This window comes from Oikopleura dioica, chromosome 1 (genome assembly GCF_907165135.1).
Source record: "Oikopleura dioica chromosome 1, OKI2018_I68_1.0, whole genome shotgun sequence".
NCBI lineage: Eukaryota > Metazoa > Chordata > Appendicularia > Copelata > Oikopleuridae > Oikopleura > Oikopleura dioica.
In genome coordinates this window covers 13,117,064-13,131,621 of record NC_137291.1, presented here as the reverse complement: position 1 = coordinate 13,131,621, position 14,558 = coordinate 13,117,064, and the positions used below count along the sequence as shown (strand labels likewise).

At 39.8% G+C, this 14,558-nt stretch overlaps 2 protein-coding genes across 2 annotated transcripts; one reads left to right on the top strand and one right to left on the bottom strand.

The window, feature by feature from the left end:
* Positions 1 to 4,761: 4,761 nt before the first annotated feature.
* On the bottom strand, positions 4,762 to 9,852 carry LOC145695774 (peptidyl-prolyl cis-trans isomerase NIMA-interacting 1-like). Its single transcript, XM_081772793.1, has 5 exons — positions 9,660 to 9,852; positions 9,418 to 9,508; positions 5,197 to 5,249; positions 5,055 to 5,150; positions 4,762 to 4,970 (listed from the first exon to the last, which is right to left on the bottom strand). Exons 1-5 carry the CDS (start codon positions 9,810 to 9,812, stop codon positions 4,887 to 4,889), a joined length of 477 nt encoding a protein of 158 aa, XP_081628919.1. The 5' UTR covers positions 9,813 to 9,852; the 3' UTR covers positions 4,762 to 4,886.
* Positions 9,853 to 10,448: 596 nt separating this feature from the next.
* Positions 10,449 to 14,553, top strand: LOC145695765 (protein kinase C and casein kinase substrate in neurons protein 1-like). The gene is made up of 10 exons (XM_081772783.1): positions 10,449 to 10,691; positions 11,344 to 11,490; positions 12,045 to 12,160; positions 12,232 to 12,465; positions 12,651 to 12,864; positions 12,903 to 13,051; positions 13,292 to 13,448; positions 13,719 to 13,816; positions 13,857 to 13,948; positions 13,999 to 14,553. The coding sequence occupies exons 1-10, from the start codon at positions 10,557 to 10,559 to the stop codon at positions 14,067 to 14,069; spliced, it is 1,413 nt and encodes a 470-aa protein (XP_081628909.1). The 5' UTR covers positions 10,449 to 10,556; the 3' UTR covers positions 14,070 to 14,553.
* Positions 14,554 to 14,558: the final 5 nt, after the last annotated feature.

Sequence of the window (14,558 nt, the reverse complement as noted above, 5' to 3'; positions counted from 1 at the left end):
TCTAAAAATCGAGACATTAGACATTGTCCCAAACGAACACCACGATCAAATCTGTTCCCTTTTTAAAGAAAGAATATGCGCTCAATAAGAGTCAAGGCCTTAGGAGATTAAAAACCAAAGTAAGCAGATACGTCTTTTAGCTTCTCCCCTTCCCCTGGTTAGAAGTTATACAGCAGTAGCGAAGCTCTCAAATTTAAGAAAGTTTCAGAAGAAGTTTTGCAACTGCTGGCGCCAGACAGTCAAATTTGATATCAAGAGGGTTATTCTTTGATGAGTTATTCGGTCGTTTTCGAACAACTATTTCAATAAATAAGATTCAATGGGGGAGGTTTCTAAAACCAGATTAAGCCAGTCGAATCGAGACGGATGTTCCTCGTAACCGGGCGGGGAAATGGTTGCGCGAGAAGCAGAATCTCTCTAAAACACTGATATCGCACTGCGCTGATATCACCCGACTTGTCAACAATTAAAGATAGCGAGGTCCATTCCAAGAGGTTAATATTGGAACGAGGGGCTCATCAATCGAATGTTCTATCGTTGCTCGTCTTTATATCATTGTGACTATACGATGATACAACATAAAAACATCAATGTCATTCTCGAATATCTGTGGATAGATGTTCGAGAACTTGTTCAATAGCAGTACCGAAAGATAAGATTTGTTTTACTATAAACCACGTGATTTAGAACCCTGCTTGTTTGAAGCGATACTTTCTATTATGCGAATCATATGAACTTTCCGCGAGAAGCACTATTGGTCAGCATATTTCACGTGTGCATATTATGGGATAAGCTAAAAGGTTAGCATCGTTAGCTTAGGAAGCAAGCGCAACTGAAAATAGACAGAGAAAGAAAGAGGGAGCTTATTTCGGAAAACACACGGCGCAAACCTTCAACGTCCAACATCAAAATATAATCACTACCGAAAGAACTGTCGCACAAGAACTTTAAAAGAGAGGCGAGCCGGACATACCAACATAACTAGCACTTCCCATGGTTTACCGTTTGAACTCAAGGGGGATCTCCTTCTTCCGAGGTTTGCATAATTTTCAAACTTGAAACCGGGCAAGTGTAACTCAAGAACGAGTTCAAATAAAGCTCGATACCTTTTTATTTTCATAGCAGCTCGAGATAGAAGATATGTTACACAGCTCAGCGGTGTTAAATAAACGGTACCTCAGCACGGAGAAAGTTACCCTGCTGATGCAAAAAGAATTTGAACTCGGCCGAGATTAGCTGGATAAGCCGAAAGGGTGGAGACTTGGATGGTGATGGGATTCCTAACTCGGCCCGAGTTACTTCGGAAGCATCTAGCATTTGCAACTTTCAATTGGTTCAATGATTGAACTTCAATCCTCTTTTATTACTAGACTTTTGCTTATGAGAAATGAAGTGGCACTGTTGAGAACAAGCGATTCCATCGTAAATAGAAGGAGAATCGCCGCTTCAAAAATGCATTGACTGTCGAAAAAGCGACATGCCAGTCCGTAAATCCGATTTCGCGAAAAGTTCACCCTGCACCCTGAGCATTGCTAAAAAGGGCGATGCCGCCCTTTCCAGCTCTCCTTCCCAACAAAATTCCTTTTCGTGACAACTCGAAAATATTTACGAGTTCCAGCGGCGGTAACAGTAATTAACTTTACCGAAACGCAGTTATTTATACTGGTAATATCAAAAGAAATTGAAAAACTCGCGACGAGATCGGGAGAAAATGTACTTAGCTGGTTACTAAAGCTTTAAAGCGATAAAGGGGCTTTCCGCTGGGTATATCAAAATTCTGTCACGGCCAAGCAAGATGCGATATTCAAAATCACAAGCACTTGCTTTGTACGTGATCTTTCGGCGATTTTATATCATCGCCTTCCTCCGATTTGTCCGGAAAATGGAGAATTTCTTCGACTAAGGAAAATTTCCAACGATTGGGATCGTAATTGAAAGGAATATTCTCTCAGAGAATAATTTCAGTACTTGAGTAGCTAAAAAATAGATTTTTTGACAAAGAATCGAGTATGGAGACTGAGTAAAATTCAACATGAATAAAAAAAATCAGCATTTTCCTATTAAAATGTATCAAGAACTCGGAGCGCCAGTCTCCTTCCCTAGTGGCCGCCAGACAGGCAATTTTAAAGCACTATCGTAGGGAACGTCTTATCGGCCGAAATCCAGGATCAAGAGAAGAATCCGAAGTGCTGCAAAACACTTTATAAGGAAGCTCGTTCAATGACTCCACTTCTTTCGATCGTGAAAATGAAAATACTTAGATTTGAACTTTTTGGGACGTTTCTAAGGAAATTTAAGTCTAAAAGATTTTCAAAAAAATGATGGGCAAACTGCCCAGTATTGACCACCAAGGCTGAACTTTTTAGTTCGCGTTTCTTGCGATGGCGGCAGTCGAAGCTACGTGGTCGACTTTGCGGTGGCCTTCTGCCTCTCTTTAATCAACAATTGCCCTTGTAGTGTTTTCCTAAAATCCAAACAACCTTTTCCAAAACGGGGTTTGACGAACCTTCCGCCATTTTGTTTTTGCTGGAGTAAACTAACAATCACGATAAACTTTGCGAATCACGCCACCCAAAACCAATCACACAACAAAAATGAAGAATGCTCTAGAAAAAGGAAGGTATGAATTGACGCAGTGTCTACTCATAAATTTCAGGACCAGCCTTGGATGTAGCAAGTAGCAATTACTGTCGTGATAACCGACCATTTATTATTAAAAATCGGTACAAAAGGAACGGAAGAAAAAATTGTCGACCAGCGAAAAATAAATGATAAGTACTGATTACACGGTCAATTACTGCTGTCTGCTAGCCTACGAGAATATTCAGTCTTTTAAAAACTGTGAGAAAATCATCCTTCTTTTTTCGCTCTCCGAACCATTCATTAAAAGCCTGTATCGGTTTTCTAGAGGCTTGATTTGAGTATGCGCGCTGTACCAGTAGTAAATTGGCAGCGCTAACAGCCGCCAAGAGCTCTGAAGGGAACATCTACCTGGCCGATGGGCGCCCAGCGACGTGACTGAGATGCAACTCAGAGTTCCCGCGCTTTTTGGTGGAGTAAAATTGCTCCGCTGGTGCAGTAAAGGAGTAGTGAATGACTTGCGCCAGCATTCCAACGATCCGAGGAAAAACCGGGAGGAGAGAATTTCCAGTCTCGGAGACGGTGACGCCAGAAATGCCACTGCGGTTACGTCCGTTTTGGCTAATTGCTTGATTGATGAGTACGAAAAACTCATCATCAAAAACTATTCAGACATTCCAAAGAAATTTTTCACAAATGAAAATGTTCACTAAAGGTCCTAAGCGTCGCAAGATATCCCTGGGCATCCCTGGATGTACCTGAATGTCCCAGGATGTCTATGAATGTCCGAGGGTGTCCCAAAATGTCCCCTGAGGTCCCTGGGCATCCCTGAATGTCTGAAACTTCCAGATTCTGAAAGCAGTAAAAGGAATTTGAAAATAAGGGAAGTGCCCTGGATATTTGCAACTTTACCTTTATTTGTCTGAAAAATATAGACTTGGGAAGTGCAAAAGCTCATGTTTTTTAGGTCAACCAGCGACGAAAGGGGTTGAGCCTTTCGTTGTTAGCGGATATTTTCGATAATGCGTTGGAATTACTACGGAGTCACTCGCGACCATGAAGGACCTGCTTTGTATGAAATCGAGTCGGGTTTCGTTGCGCTCTCAGACGCGTCCTTTCCTACTCGTTTTCGGAATCATCAGAAAGGGTAATGTGCCGGAGAAGCAAGTCTCCATTTTTAACCCGGTGAAATTGAATGTCGAATTAACCCGATTGCTTTTCATAGGCCGAAAAGTGTCCAGAAATGACAGAAAATCGAGAAGCCGCATGCGGCTTCGAGCTAAAAAATATAAAAATCCGATATTAATTTCATTCACTCGAAGCAGCAAACTGATTCTCGTTTCAACTGGAATCAACGATAGAATTGGCAAGTTGCGCATTTTTAACCGGTTAACTTCGACTTTTTCAAATTTCAAATTTGAAATCGATGGCGCGCATTTTTGCCGAATTCGATGATGCAGGCTACTTTTTTGACAACGGTCGAAAAATTCACCAAGAGGACAAAAATAATAGCGGTGTAGTGATCGAGTGGCGGTGGAGTTTAAGGCAAGCTCGAAGGTGCTGTGTGAGTAACCTTCGTCGGTGAACTCGAGCAGCCCTCGCCGCCGAACATAATCCCATTATACCGCTTGTCAAGTCAAGGCATCGAGCTTCCTCTTTCTAAGTTGGTGGCGAACTTTGAAAAGGATTAGTGGCGAGGAATGCGAAAGCAGCGCAGAGAGGCGCAACTTTGCGTTGCCGACCAGTTAAACTACAGATTAGGGGATATTTCTGCTTTTCCAGACTTTTTTGAAAAGAAAAAAGGTTCTTCCGGAACGTAGAAAAAAGGATTTAAAGTTAGTTAAATAAACCGTAGCCTCCTTCTTCTTGCCCTAGTTTTTTTTAACGATAATCTTAATGTAGAAAGACAAAAGGAAGGAAAGTTCAATGTAGAGAATTTAGAAATTCTCGTTCAGCTCAATGACATCACGTGATATTTTGAAATTATGAACCAACGGTCCGAATTTCAAAGTAGACATTTGTCAAAAACAGCCTAGAGCTTCCTTTCTGACGTCAGAAATAAACAGGGCTGATTCATGCTGTCCTTAGCGCTAGAATTTTTTTCAAAATGGAACTTTTTCCGTCCCTCGATCAGAAGGTTCATCTGAATTTGTTCAATGAATAGGGTATTATTTTGAATCAGTGAACTTTGAATCAAATATATTCACATGTTTCCAGTAAGCGTTTTTTGATTGAATTGACATGTGACAAGTGACGACAGTATTTTCTTTTTCTTCTACTTTTGGTCTTCTTGAACGAAGACAGATCTAGGCAGTGCGCAAAATGATGTGGACGCCGGAGTCGGTGTCGACGATGCCGCTCATTTCTCCGACTTTCAGTGCGAACGTCGCCTAAAAATAGCAAAAGATTCTAGCAACTTCTGATCAAATCTGATTTGCTCAGAAGGGTACTATACTACCGTAGCGATACTGTACCTCTTCGAATGGACGTTGCATTTGCCCACGGCCAAAGGGACCCAAATCGCCGCCACGTTTCGCCGAGGAGCAGTCGGATACTTCACTAGCTAAATCCTTAATCAAAACATTAATCATCGTTTCAGACTTGAACTCGACTTACAGCAAATGATCGTTCTCCTTTTTCGATTTGGACAATATATTTTTGCAATTGTTCTGAAAAAAAGAGTTATTTCAATCACTAGAATAGATAACATGGGTTCTGTCGGCTAACTCAGGAACATACTGATCTGTGATTTGTCAAAACAAAAAATACTTCATTCTTACTGGCTGAAATCCAAATATAACCTTATCCTCTCAAGAAAAACCCGTCAAAATCATCCCCTAGCCCTAAAATCCAAGGATTTTATTGAAAGAACTAAGTTCTGAATTCCAGCTAAAAGTAACATAAATTATAATGCATGACTAACGACCTTTTCGTTGCATTCCATTCTCGTCTCCCGCCCGGTCCAGCTGACGACTGGCTCAAAAAAGAAAACATGCCAGAAAATGCTCGATTCGCAACTTATCAGTCGCTTTCCTCAGCTTGCTGCTGATAAAAGCAAATAATAACTATCCCCGATCGAGCATCCCGGATCGTTGTTTGGCAAAAATGTTGCGTGACATGTTTGTGACAAGTGATATTCGTCAAGAGCGGATTCGTTCGCAAGAGCGGACTTCTCTATCTCAATTCGTGATTTCCCTCGAGTGACCCTCTCCCAGTTCATGGCGGTTCTCGTCCCCGACAGAGGGTCGTGCTTAATCCCTTTTCTCCAAGAACAACTCACTTGAACTTCTCTATATTCAGCTTCAGCCTTTCCTGGTCAATGTCTGAACGCTTCTCCACAAGTCAATAGTTCTACTAATAAAACCACTTGAGAAAAAGTACCCCGAGTCGAACCCAAAACACGAGGCCAGGACCAGGAGAGCCGGAAGAATTTCTCCCTCCGAATAGCAATAATCGCGAAACCACAGACGGTATTCAGCGAGGAATGGAGAGGGTAAAACCTGAACATAACCGTGGTTCAGGTTCAAATTAAAATTGTTTATCCCCTCACGTCCGAAATTACTGTCATTGAAGTAGCTCTTCCGCTCCGCCGTTGCTGATGATATTTCGAAATACTCTTGAAACTGACCCAAAAAGACCCGTCTTTCCAACGACGTGACTATTAATATGCGGTATTGCTAACCGCCAAACTCAATTTCAAGATTCTTTCTTTATCCCTAAACAACCGAGTACATATTAAAATGCCGCCGTAAATACTGCAAAGTCGAGTAAAGTTAGAATCTTCATTGATCGCAGAAGAAGTACATGACCATCGGATATCATCAAAAAACCGCAATTGTAAAACAAATATCGCAAATTCCAGAAGGGGTAAGGGTTATCAGGTTTATGAAATAACCAGCGTAACCTGCCTCAAGCAGGAAAAGTGGCAAGTTCAAGTGCGACTTGTTCAAGTTCCCTAAGGCGCTTTACTTGCATCCAGAGTGGAATTTCTGATCGTCAGTGTTTCCACGTACTTTCCCTGACGTCAAAAATCATTTCCGAAGATTCAGTACTTTCAAATTAAGATACTACTTAAAAGTAGCTATATCGCTATAATAGCTATCGGGTGTAGATTTCGTCTATCTGTCAGCTAGTCGAAGAGCCAGTTCCTAATCTAAATTAGTCTGGCCGCCGTAGCATGATGTTTTCACAATTGTACTCAAGAATGCTCCGCGGCGCCCGGTGATTGGCGGCGCTTGAATGGTGCAAGTACTAGCAACACCAGTAGTGTTTGATCACTCACTGAGCACGCTCCGTCACTATCAACTTACGCCGCGGAATTTGGCCGTGCATGTTAACAATAGGATATTACAAAAATTACAAATTGCCTCTTAAAAGTTATTCTTTTACAAAAATAAAGGAAATTACTAACTTGCTGAGATCTTGATGTTGCTGAAAAGGTCAGATAGTAAACTTTAGCAAAGACTTTTAACGAAGTAGGCAGGAAAATAGTGCTTCCTAGGATGATTGATTGCAAAACGACCTACTTCGGTTCAGAAAATTATAGCTCGCTTCACTTTTTTTTCAGACAAGTCAACAGACCCTATGTTTAACATTCTCGTCCCGAGTAATCTTCAAGAGTAAAAGGAGGCCATTTTTTAGCCTTTGAACTCAAGCTATAATTTTTTCACTAGAGTTCATCAAGTTGATCTTTCCAAAAAGTAAAAAAGTTGAAAAATTGAAGAACTTGCAGGTGTCGATTCGATTAATTCAAGCCCAGGTCAGATCCTGGCTGAGCAAGTGTGAAAACGACCAGCTCGTCTTTTTTGCGGCTAATCAGAATCTAATTTGGACACGCAAGAATCTTTGCCGCAGCGAAGAAAAATTAAGACAGAAAAAGTGCGAAATTCACTGCCAACATGACCAAAGTTTGCGGTGAGCATTATCAAGCTCATCAGCAAGTAGGGTCGGTTTTCTTCAAGCTTTTAATACAGTAGTGGTTAACTGAAGGCTTCCACACAGATTGCCGATCCCCGAAGACAACTTCTACGACCATAAGCAGAAAAATAACAGACTAAAAACAACTAGGCTGATGACCGAAAGGACCTAAACCCAAACTTGGTTTATTGTTAGTCTGCAACTTCGTCTTGTGGATTTGAAACTTAAAGTTTAAGTTTTTGTGTTTACTTTTAGCTTGGAAAAGAAGCTTTACGCTACAACTTGTAGCGCAAAAGAACTAAAGCAACACACAGTAAGAAAATTATCTTCTGTCAGGTTTTTGCCCACTACTGAAAATTTGTTTTTAGATCCTTGACCTACAACTAAACAACTTGGCAATTTTATTTCTTGGCAAGAGGAAACGCTGCTCTTTTCTAACAACAACAGGGAGCCCCTTTCCGGGGGCTTTAGAATGCTCTCTGTAGAAAAAAGTGAAACAGAATAGACCCTCTAAAATGGCAAAACAATCGCGAAAAACTCAAAGGGGCAGTCCATTTGAAGTCAAAAAGCGACTGCTGTTTGAATAATATACATGATAATAATATTACAATTATGTTGAATTATTTTGTACCTTGGGAGAAGAAGAAAATTACTTGATAATTGTTTTAACTACAACATATCTTCTTCTAACGATTCTTGTCATGTAGATAACAGCAGTTTCTGTTTTGTAAATTCAATAGAAAAAGAAGACACATTGATCACAAAATATAATTTCTTCAGAGAATCAGATAGTTTTACGCAAAAACAAATAAGGGCGTCACACTCTTAACTTTAGTACGTAGTAAGGATTTCCTTTTCGGCAAATGCAGCCGAAAAGAAAATCATTTTGAAGGCATAATTCTGATTTACTTTTCGGCACACTGCCGAAAAGTATTACCATGTTTAACCTATTTATTAGAAAAGCTTTTCGGCACTTCGCCGAAATAGAAATCAGAATTGTTTCCTGTTAGAGGGAAAGCTTTTCGGCAGATCTGCCGAAAGCATTTACTTGATTTCATTCGTTTTTCGGAAAAGCTTTTCGGCACATTTTAAAGAAAGAATTCAAAAGTCTAGAAAGAAGAAGACAGTATATGCTTCTAGAAATTAAGAGTGATGCATTAATTTTTTAAGGAAACTTTTAAATTTTGCAGGAAAGAATAAATAAGCATAATGCTAAATTTAATGCTTAATTCTAAAATAAAGGTTAGGGTTAGGAGCACTGGGCAAAATGACAGAACAACCTTACCCGAGGGGGATAGGCTAGGGTTAGTTAGGGTTACCGCAGGTAACCCTAAGTAACCCTAGACTAGACCCCGGCATTTTAGGACCTAGGGGGCGGAGCCCCCAGGTAGGGGATGATTAGATTTGATAATTTTCTACCTAAAAGTAGAGCTTTTCATGTAAACTTGAATGAAAAAGCTTGCCGAAAAGTTTTCCCCAAATAATGATTTCCATTTCGGCACTTTGCCGAAAAGAATTCATTAAATTATGATTTTCATTTCGGCATTTAGCCGAAAAGCTTTCTTTAAATTGTGTTTTCCTTTTCGGCACTCTGCCGAAAAGTATTCCTGAAAAAAGGCTTGAAATTGGAAATACTTTTCGGAAAGCTGCCGAAAAGGAAATCAGAAAAAACCATCGAAGTTTTCGGCATTTCTGCCGAAAAGGAAATCCCTACTACCCTTTAGTAGAAGTCTTCTACTAGAAGAGTACTGATTCCTGGTATTCCCAATTTACTCCCAAATCTTTTTATAAGCCTCGAACCGCTCAAAAACACGGTACAAAATGAAATACGAGAACCACGCTCAGTTTTTTTCTGATCCCTTACTCGCCCAGCTCCTTTTTGACCGCGTATAGACCCAGAAAAAGGACGCTAGTTCTTACCCAAAGCCTCTTCCTTCGAAATAGTGATGTTTTCGTTTCTCCATGAGGCTGGCCGTCTCGAATCGCGATGTTTTACAAGTAAATGACTCGCCTGAATTTATGAATTTTATGTTTCTTAATTTTTCTTGTAAACATAAGATAATATTTTGAAACAGGATTGTTTACAGTCGTGATGGAATTGCACAATTTTAACCCTCTTTCATTTTCTCATTTTAAAAAATTGAGTTTTTTGACGTTTTTACCTGTACTTTCTCACTAGACGGCTTCTTGGCAGGCTTGGTCGGCCTTTCCCACTGGCTTTCGTTCGTAAATCGGTTTACGTAATAAGCCTGCCCGCTCGATCGAGAAACTTTCTTTGTCCATCCGTCGGGGATGTCGTCTCCTGCTCCTTCCATTCTAATATGGCACCTCTGAACTGGAGAATCCGGGCAATACTTATGCTAATGCTTCAAGCAGAAAAGAGAATATCAACCATGTAAATAGCTATTAATAAGTCTGCATATTTGATTTTTTATTGAAGAAACAATCAAATCAATTTAATAACAATAATAATAGTAAGACAATTTTGCAGTTTTAGAGTGCTACGATGTGTGGATGAAACATACAATACATAATTCGGATCCATTTTATAATTCATTTTTATAAATTTATATTTCTAATCTTGATATTGAACGAAGAAAGAAAACTTTTGTTTCATTCTTTAAAAATAGAATTTTTCGTAATAATCATAAATCAGCTGTTTTCAGTAAAAGACAGTAAAGGTCAATGTTATGGTAAACTTTGTTTTTATACAGTTTTTCATTTCATAATAAAAATAGTAAGAATTAACAGTCATTTACAATTAACAGGATTTACAATTCGTGCTTGGAATTCGTGACATTTCATAATTATGAATCAATAATAATGATTTTCTTCATTTTTTCGTTTTCTTTGTTTCTAGAATCTCCATCTTCGAAAATCAATTTTCCGCGTTTTTCATTCTTCAGTTGTTTCTCTTGAAAAAAGGGAAATTCCTCTACACTCCATTTCGATTGGGCCAATCAGAGAGCGCCTGCGCGAGAAATCCCTTCCGCGCGGCCCAGAAGCTAAAAAAGATCGGAAGAGAAAAAAGGGTTCAGTTCGAAGGAGATTCTCCTCCGATGGCCGAGCCTGGCCGGATGTCGAGAATTGGCCAAAATGTCAAAAAAGGGGGCGCGAGTTTTGGCCAGTTTGTCAAGCAATGCACAACTGGAGTTATTCAGAATACTAAAGATGCTTGGGAGCTTCATTCTTTGGTGATTTTCTTTTGAAACACTTATCTTCATTTATCACATATTTTCATTTATTTTACTCATTTATCTGCTTGTTATTATTCTCAATCCTGCCTGACATCCTTTTTACAAGTTTTCTTCTCGAAAAAGATGCAGTTTCGAGCCGTAAATGAGCACTTTCGGTTCGAAAAAGGAGGTCAAAAGAGCCCGAATTCTAGTTTTAGCTTGATAACTGGTGAATAAGACATCTTCTTTGCGATTTATCATAAGAAACACTAGAATTTCGGCCCTTTTGACCAGCTTTTTCTAGTCGAAAGTGCGCAATCCCGAGCAAACTTTGTTCGAATTTTATGCTCGTAATCGTATAGAATAAGTCATATTTCTGAATCACGATTCGTGAAGCCTGAATGATTCAAGATTCATTATTTCCGACCATAAAACTTTTTCATATCAACTTTGGTCTGTCTGTTTAGCAGTCCATAAAATTTGGCTTGAGCTTCGAATACTATTGATTTCAAAATTGACCCGTCTCGTGTGTGTTATCAAAAAAGGGTCAGACTAAAGCTAATCAGCATTTATCGATCACACGCACTCTCTCTTCCCTCCTTTTACCACCTTACCTAGTAACCTTGTTCTTTCCCTCTTCGTTAAAAAAAGACTGAACGGTGAATTGTAGAGAAGCAAGATGAGCGACGAAAACGTCTCGAACTCGAGAGACTCGTTGAACGATGCTCCGCCGGACTCGTTTTGGGAAATCGGCATGTACAAGAGGACCGTCAAGAGAATCGACGATGGCGACAAAATTTGCGATCAAATGATGAAGGTTGGCCATTTTTCGCTTTCTAGTTTTATCGAGTAATTACTACCGCATTATTCTTGTTTTCGTTATCTTCTAGTGGTTTAGTTTGCTAGTTCGTTAGTTACCTACTGAATGAAAGACTGGATTAACATAATTGAGCTCTCAGATAGTCATGGTTTACTAAAGTTGAAAGTGGAGAATCGAGGCCTTTTTTGACGATTGTTTCTCTAAAATTTCCAACAACTTGAAGCATTCAAGTTCAAGCTAAAGTCCTAGAGGAACTGTGGTTAATTTTTGACCATAATTCTGAGTGACGGAGTGTTTCTTCCTTCAAGTGCACTCCTCAATACAATTTACTGTTCAGGTTCTTGTTTTTCAACTTCAGAAAATTCTAGTGTTTGTTTTTCTACCAAAGAATCGAAGAAGAGGGTTATTCGGGGTTGAAAAATGAATATTTTCGACCTATTTGGCCGGCAAACCGGGGTTTTTCGACAGAAAAAGAAACCATACGGGGGTCATTTTATCATATATAATATGCGGCTAAACGGGTTAATCTATGAAAGTAACGAGTATTTTAGTTTATTCACGAAAGAGCAGATATTGAAGAAATGTACTGTCGAAAGCTGCGCGAGTGGCAACTTCGCTGGGCGAAGAGCCTAGAAAAGTCGCCAGAGTACAATACAGCCTTGTTATCGTAAGTTTTCTATATAATCGCCATGTTGATTTTGTTGATAATTCGAACAAATGTTTAATCGCTTTTTTAAGATGGAAATCGATGCTAAACGAAGCAGAACAAGTTGGAAGCGTTCACATGGCGATCAAAGACGCCTGCCACGCCGAGATCGAAAATATCAAAGCATTCAAGAAAGATAATTACCACAAGCAAGTGCTCGGCGGCTACAAGGAGTCAAAGGACCTTGATAAAGAATTTGAGAAGGCGCAGAAGCCATGGTCAAAGCTATACAAAAAGGTCAAAGATGCCAAAAAAGAGTATTACAAGTAAGTCAGTCTTCATCAACAAAAACACTAGCGAAAAATCTAGTATCTGGCTTGACAACCTGTGAAAAACCTGAGTCAGGGTCTGAAAGCATTTACCAAAGCTCTTTCACACCCTGAGTCAGGTTTCAACACACGTTGCCGAGCCGGTTTTTCGACGAGAGGTCCATTTAATCCGTTTTCTTCAGGATGTGCAAAGAAGAAAGACTCGCGCAAGCACAAGAAAACGCGGCAAAACAACAAGACGCCCCTGATAAAATCAAAAAGATCCAAGACACCATCGAGAAACGAGGCATCGACAAAGAAATGCTCAAAGGAAAATACGAAAAAACAATCGAAGATATCGACTCTTACAACAATATTTACGAGGAAGAAATGAAACAAGTCTTCGAAAAATCACAGGTAGCCTTGGAAGTTATCCTTTCTTTATCTTTTCCTAGTCAATAGAGAGGGTGCGGCAAGAGTTTGTGCAGCAGGTTTGGAAAAACTTCCACAAACATGTCGACCTGTCGAATTCGGCGAAAATAAAGGCGATTTATCAGACAATGAAGGAAGATATTGAAGCGGCTGATCCAGAATCTGACTTGAGGTGAGTTTAAGTCGATCGTTCATGCTTTTTCGTCATCTTTTTGGGCATTCTCAGGGATGAGTCGGGTGAAGAGGTCCATGATGATGGGAAGCCAAGAGTAGTGGCCTCTGATTGACGGAAAATTTGATATTTATGATTGAGATCCTAAACTACGGGCTGTCGAATCGTTCCTTCTTAACCTCAATAAATTGAGGAAATAAGTCTACTTTTTATCCAATTCCAATTAAAATATTGATCAAGGTACTGGCACGACTGGCACGGGCCTGGAATGGCAATGAGCTGGCCGTCCTTTGAAGAGTACGGCTCGCGAAAGAAGAAAGACAAGAAGGACAAAACAGCGCGACGCTCGGCTGATTCCGACAAACCCAACAAGGATGAAGTTTTCCGTTTGAACAAGGTCCATGCTTTTCTCATTTGCAAGTCATATCTCACATTCTCCTGCTCCAAAGAGGCTCGGAACGATAAACTTTTCTTGCGGAACGTTCGAAAAAGCGGAAATACGCCTGAATGGTGCGACGTTCTTTGAACAAAAGTCGTAATATCGATCGAGAATCTACCTCTTTTCTCCTCCTATTTCCCTCTCTTGGGTTTCCTCTTCATTTCCTCATTTCATCTTTACAGCATTTTCAAGGCTTCATAATCAATAATAACGTTCGCTAACTTTCAGGCCGTGACCTCTTCCGAAGCAAAGGATCAAATCCAAAGCAGTGCCACAATGCCAGAATGGTCAGATGACGACGAAGACGATGTGGGGGTCCCTGTCAGGTAAATTCTTGAGCCTTTTCGTCCCTGACCTTTTCGATAGAGCACTGTACGATTATACGGCGCACGAGTCGGACGAAATATCATTCCAGGCCGGTGATACGCTCTGGAAACTCACAGATGAAGATGAACAAGGTACTAAACATCCCTTTTCAATCCTTTTTTTCTGACCGAGTTGCTTTCAGGTTGGTGCCAGGGAAGATTGACAGACGGTAGCAAGGGACTCTATCCAGCCAATTACGTGGAAGTGATATAAAAGTTTACCTACTTCTCCCTACCTCAAAAAAGCAAGAGCTCCTGCTTGATTGCTGTAAGAATCACTATCAGTCTATCCTTTTGTTTTTCTCCACATATATTCATTCATTTCTGTTCACAAAAAACCCAAAACACGGCATTTTTACTCACAAAAAGATTATTTATAATATTATGTCAACTGCCCTTACTCTATCCGAATATATATTTTTAAAAAATATGCGCTGTTGCCTAAAGAAAAAAAAAACAAAGTTCAAAGTCGTCTTCTTATTTAATCCAACATTAATTATGATAATTTTACCTATGTTCAAGCACATTTTGTTTTCCTTCTAAGTATCAAAGTTCCAAATAATTTTCTTTTTCGTCGGTGTAAAAATTGAATATTTACTCAATTTTATGTTTTCCTCTCTCAATTCTTTTACTACTGGTTATTCGTTCAGTTCGTCCGTGCAATTTTCTATTCAAAGCAATAACAAAACCCAGAAGCTGTCGG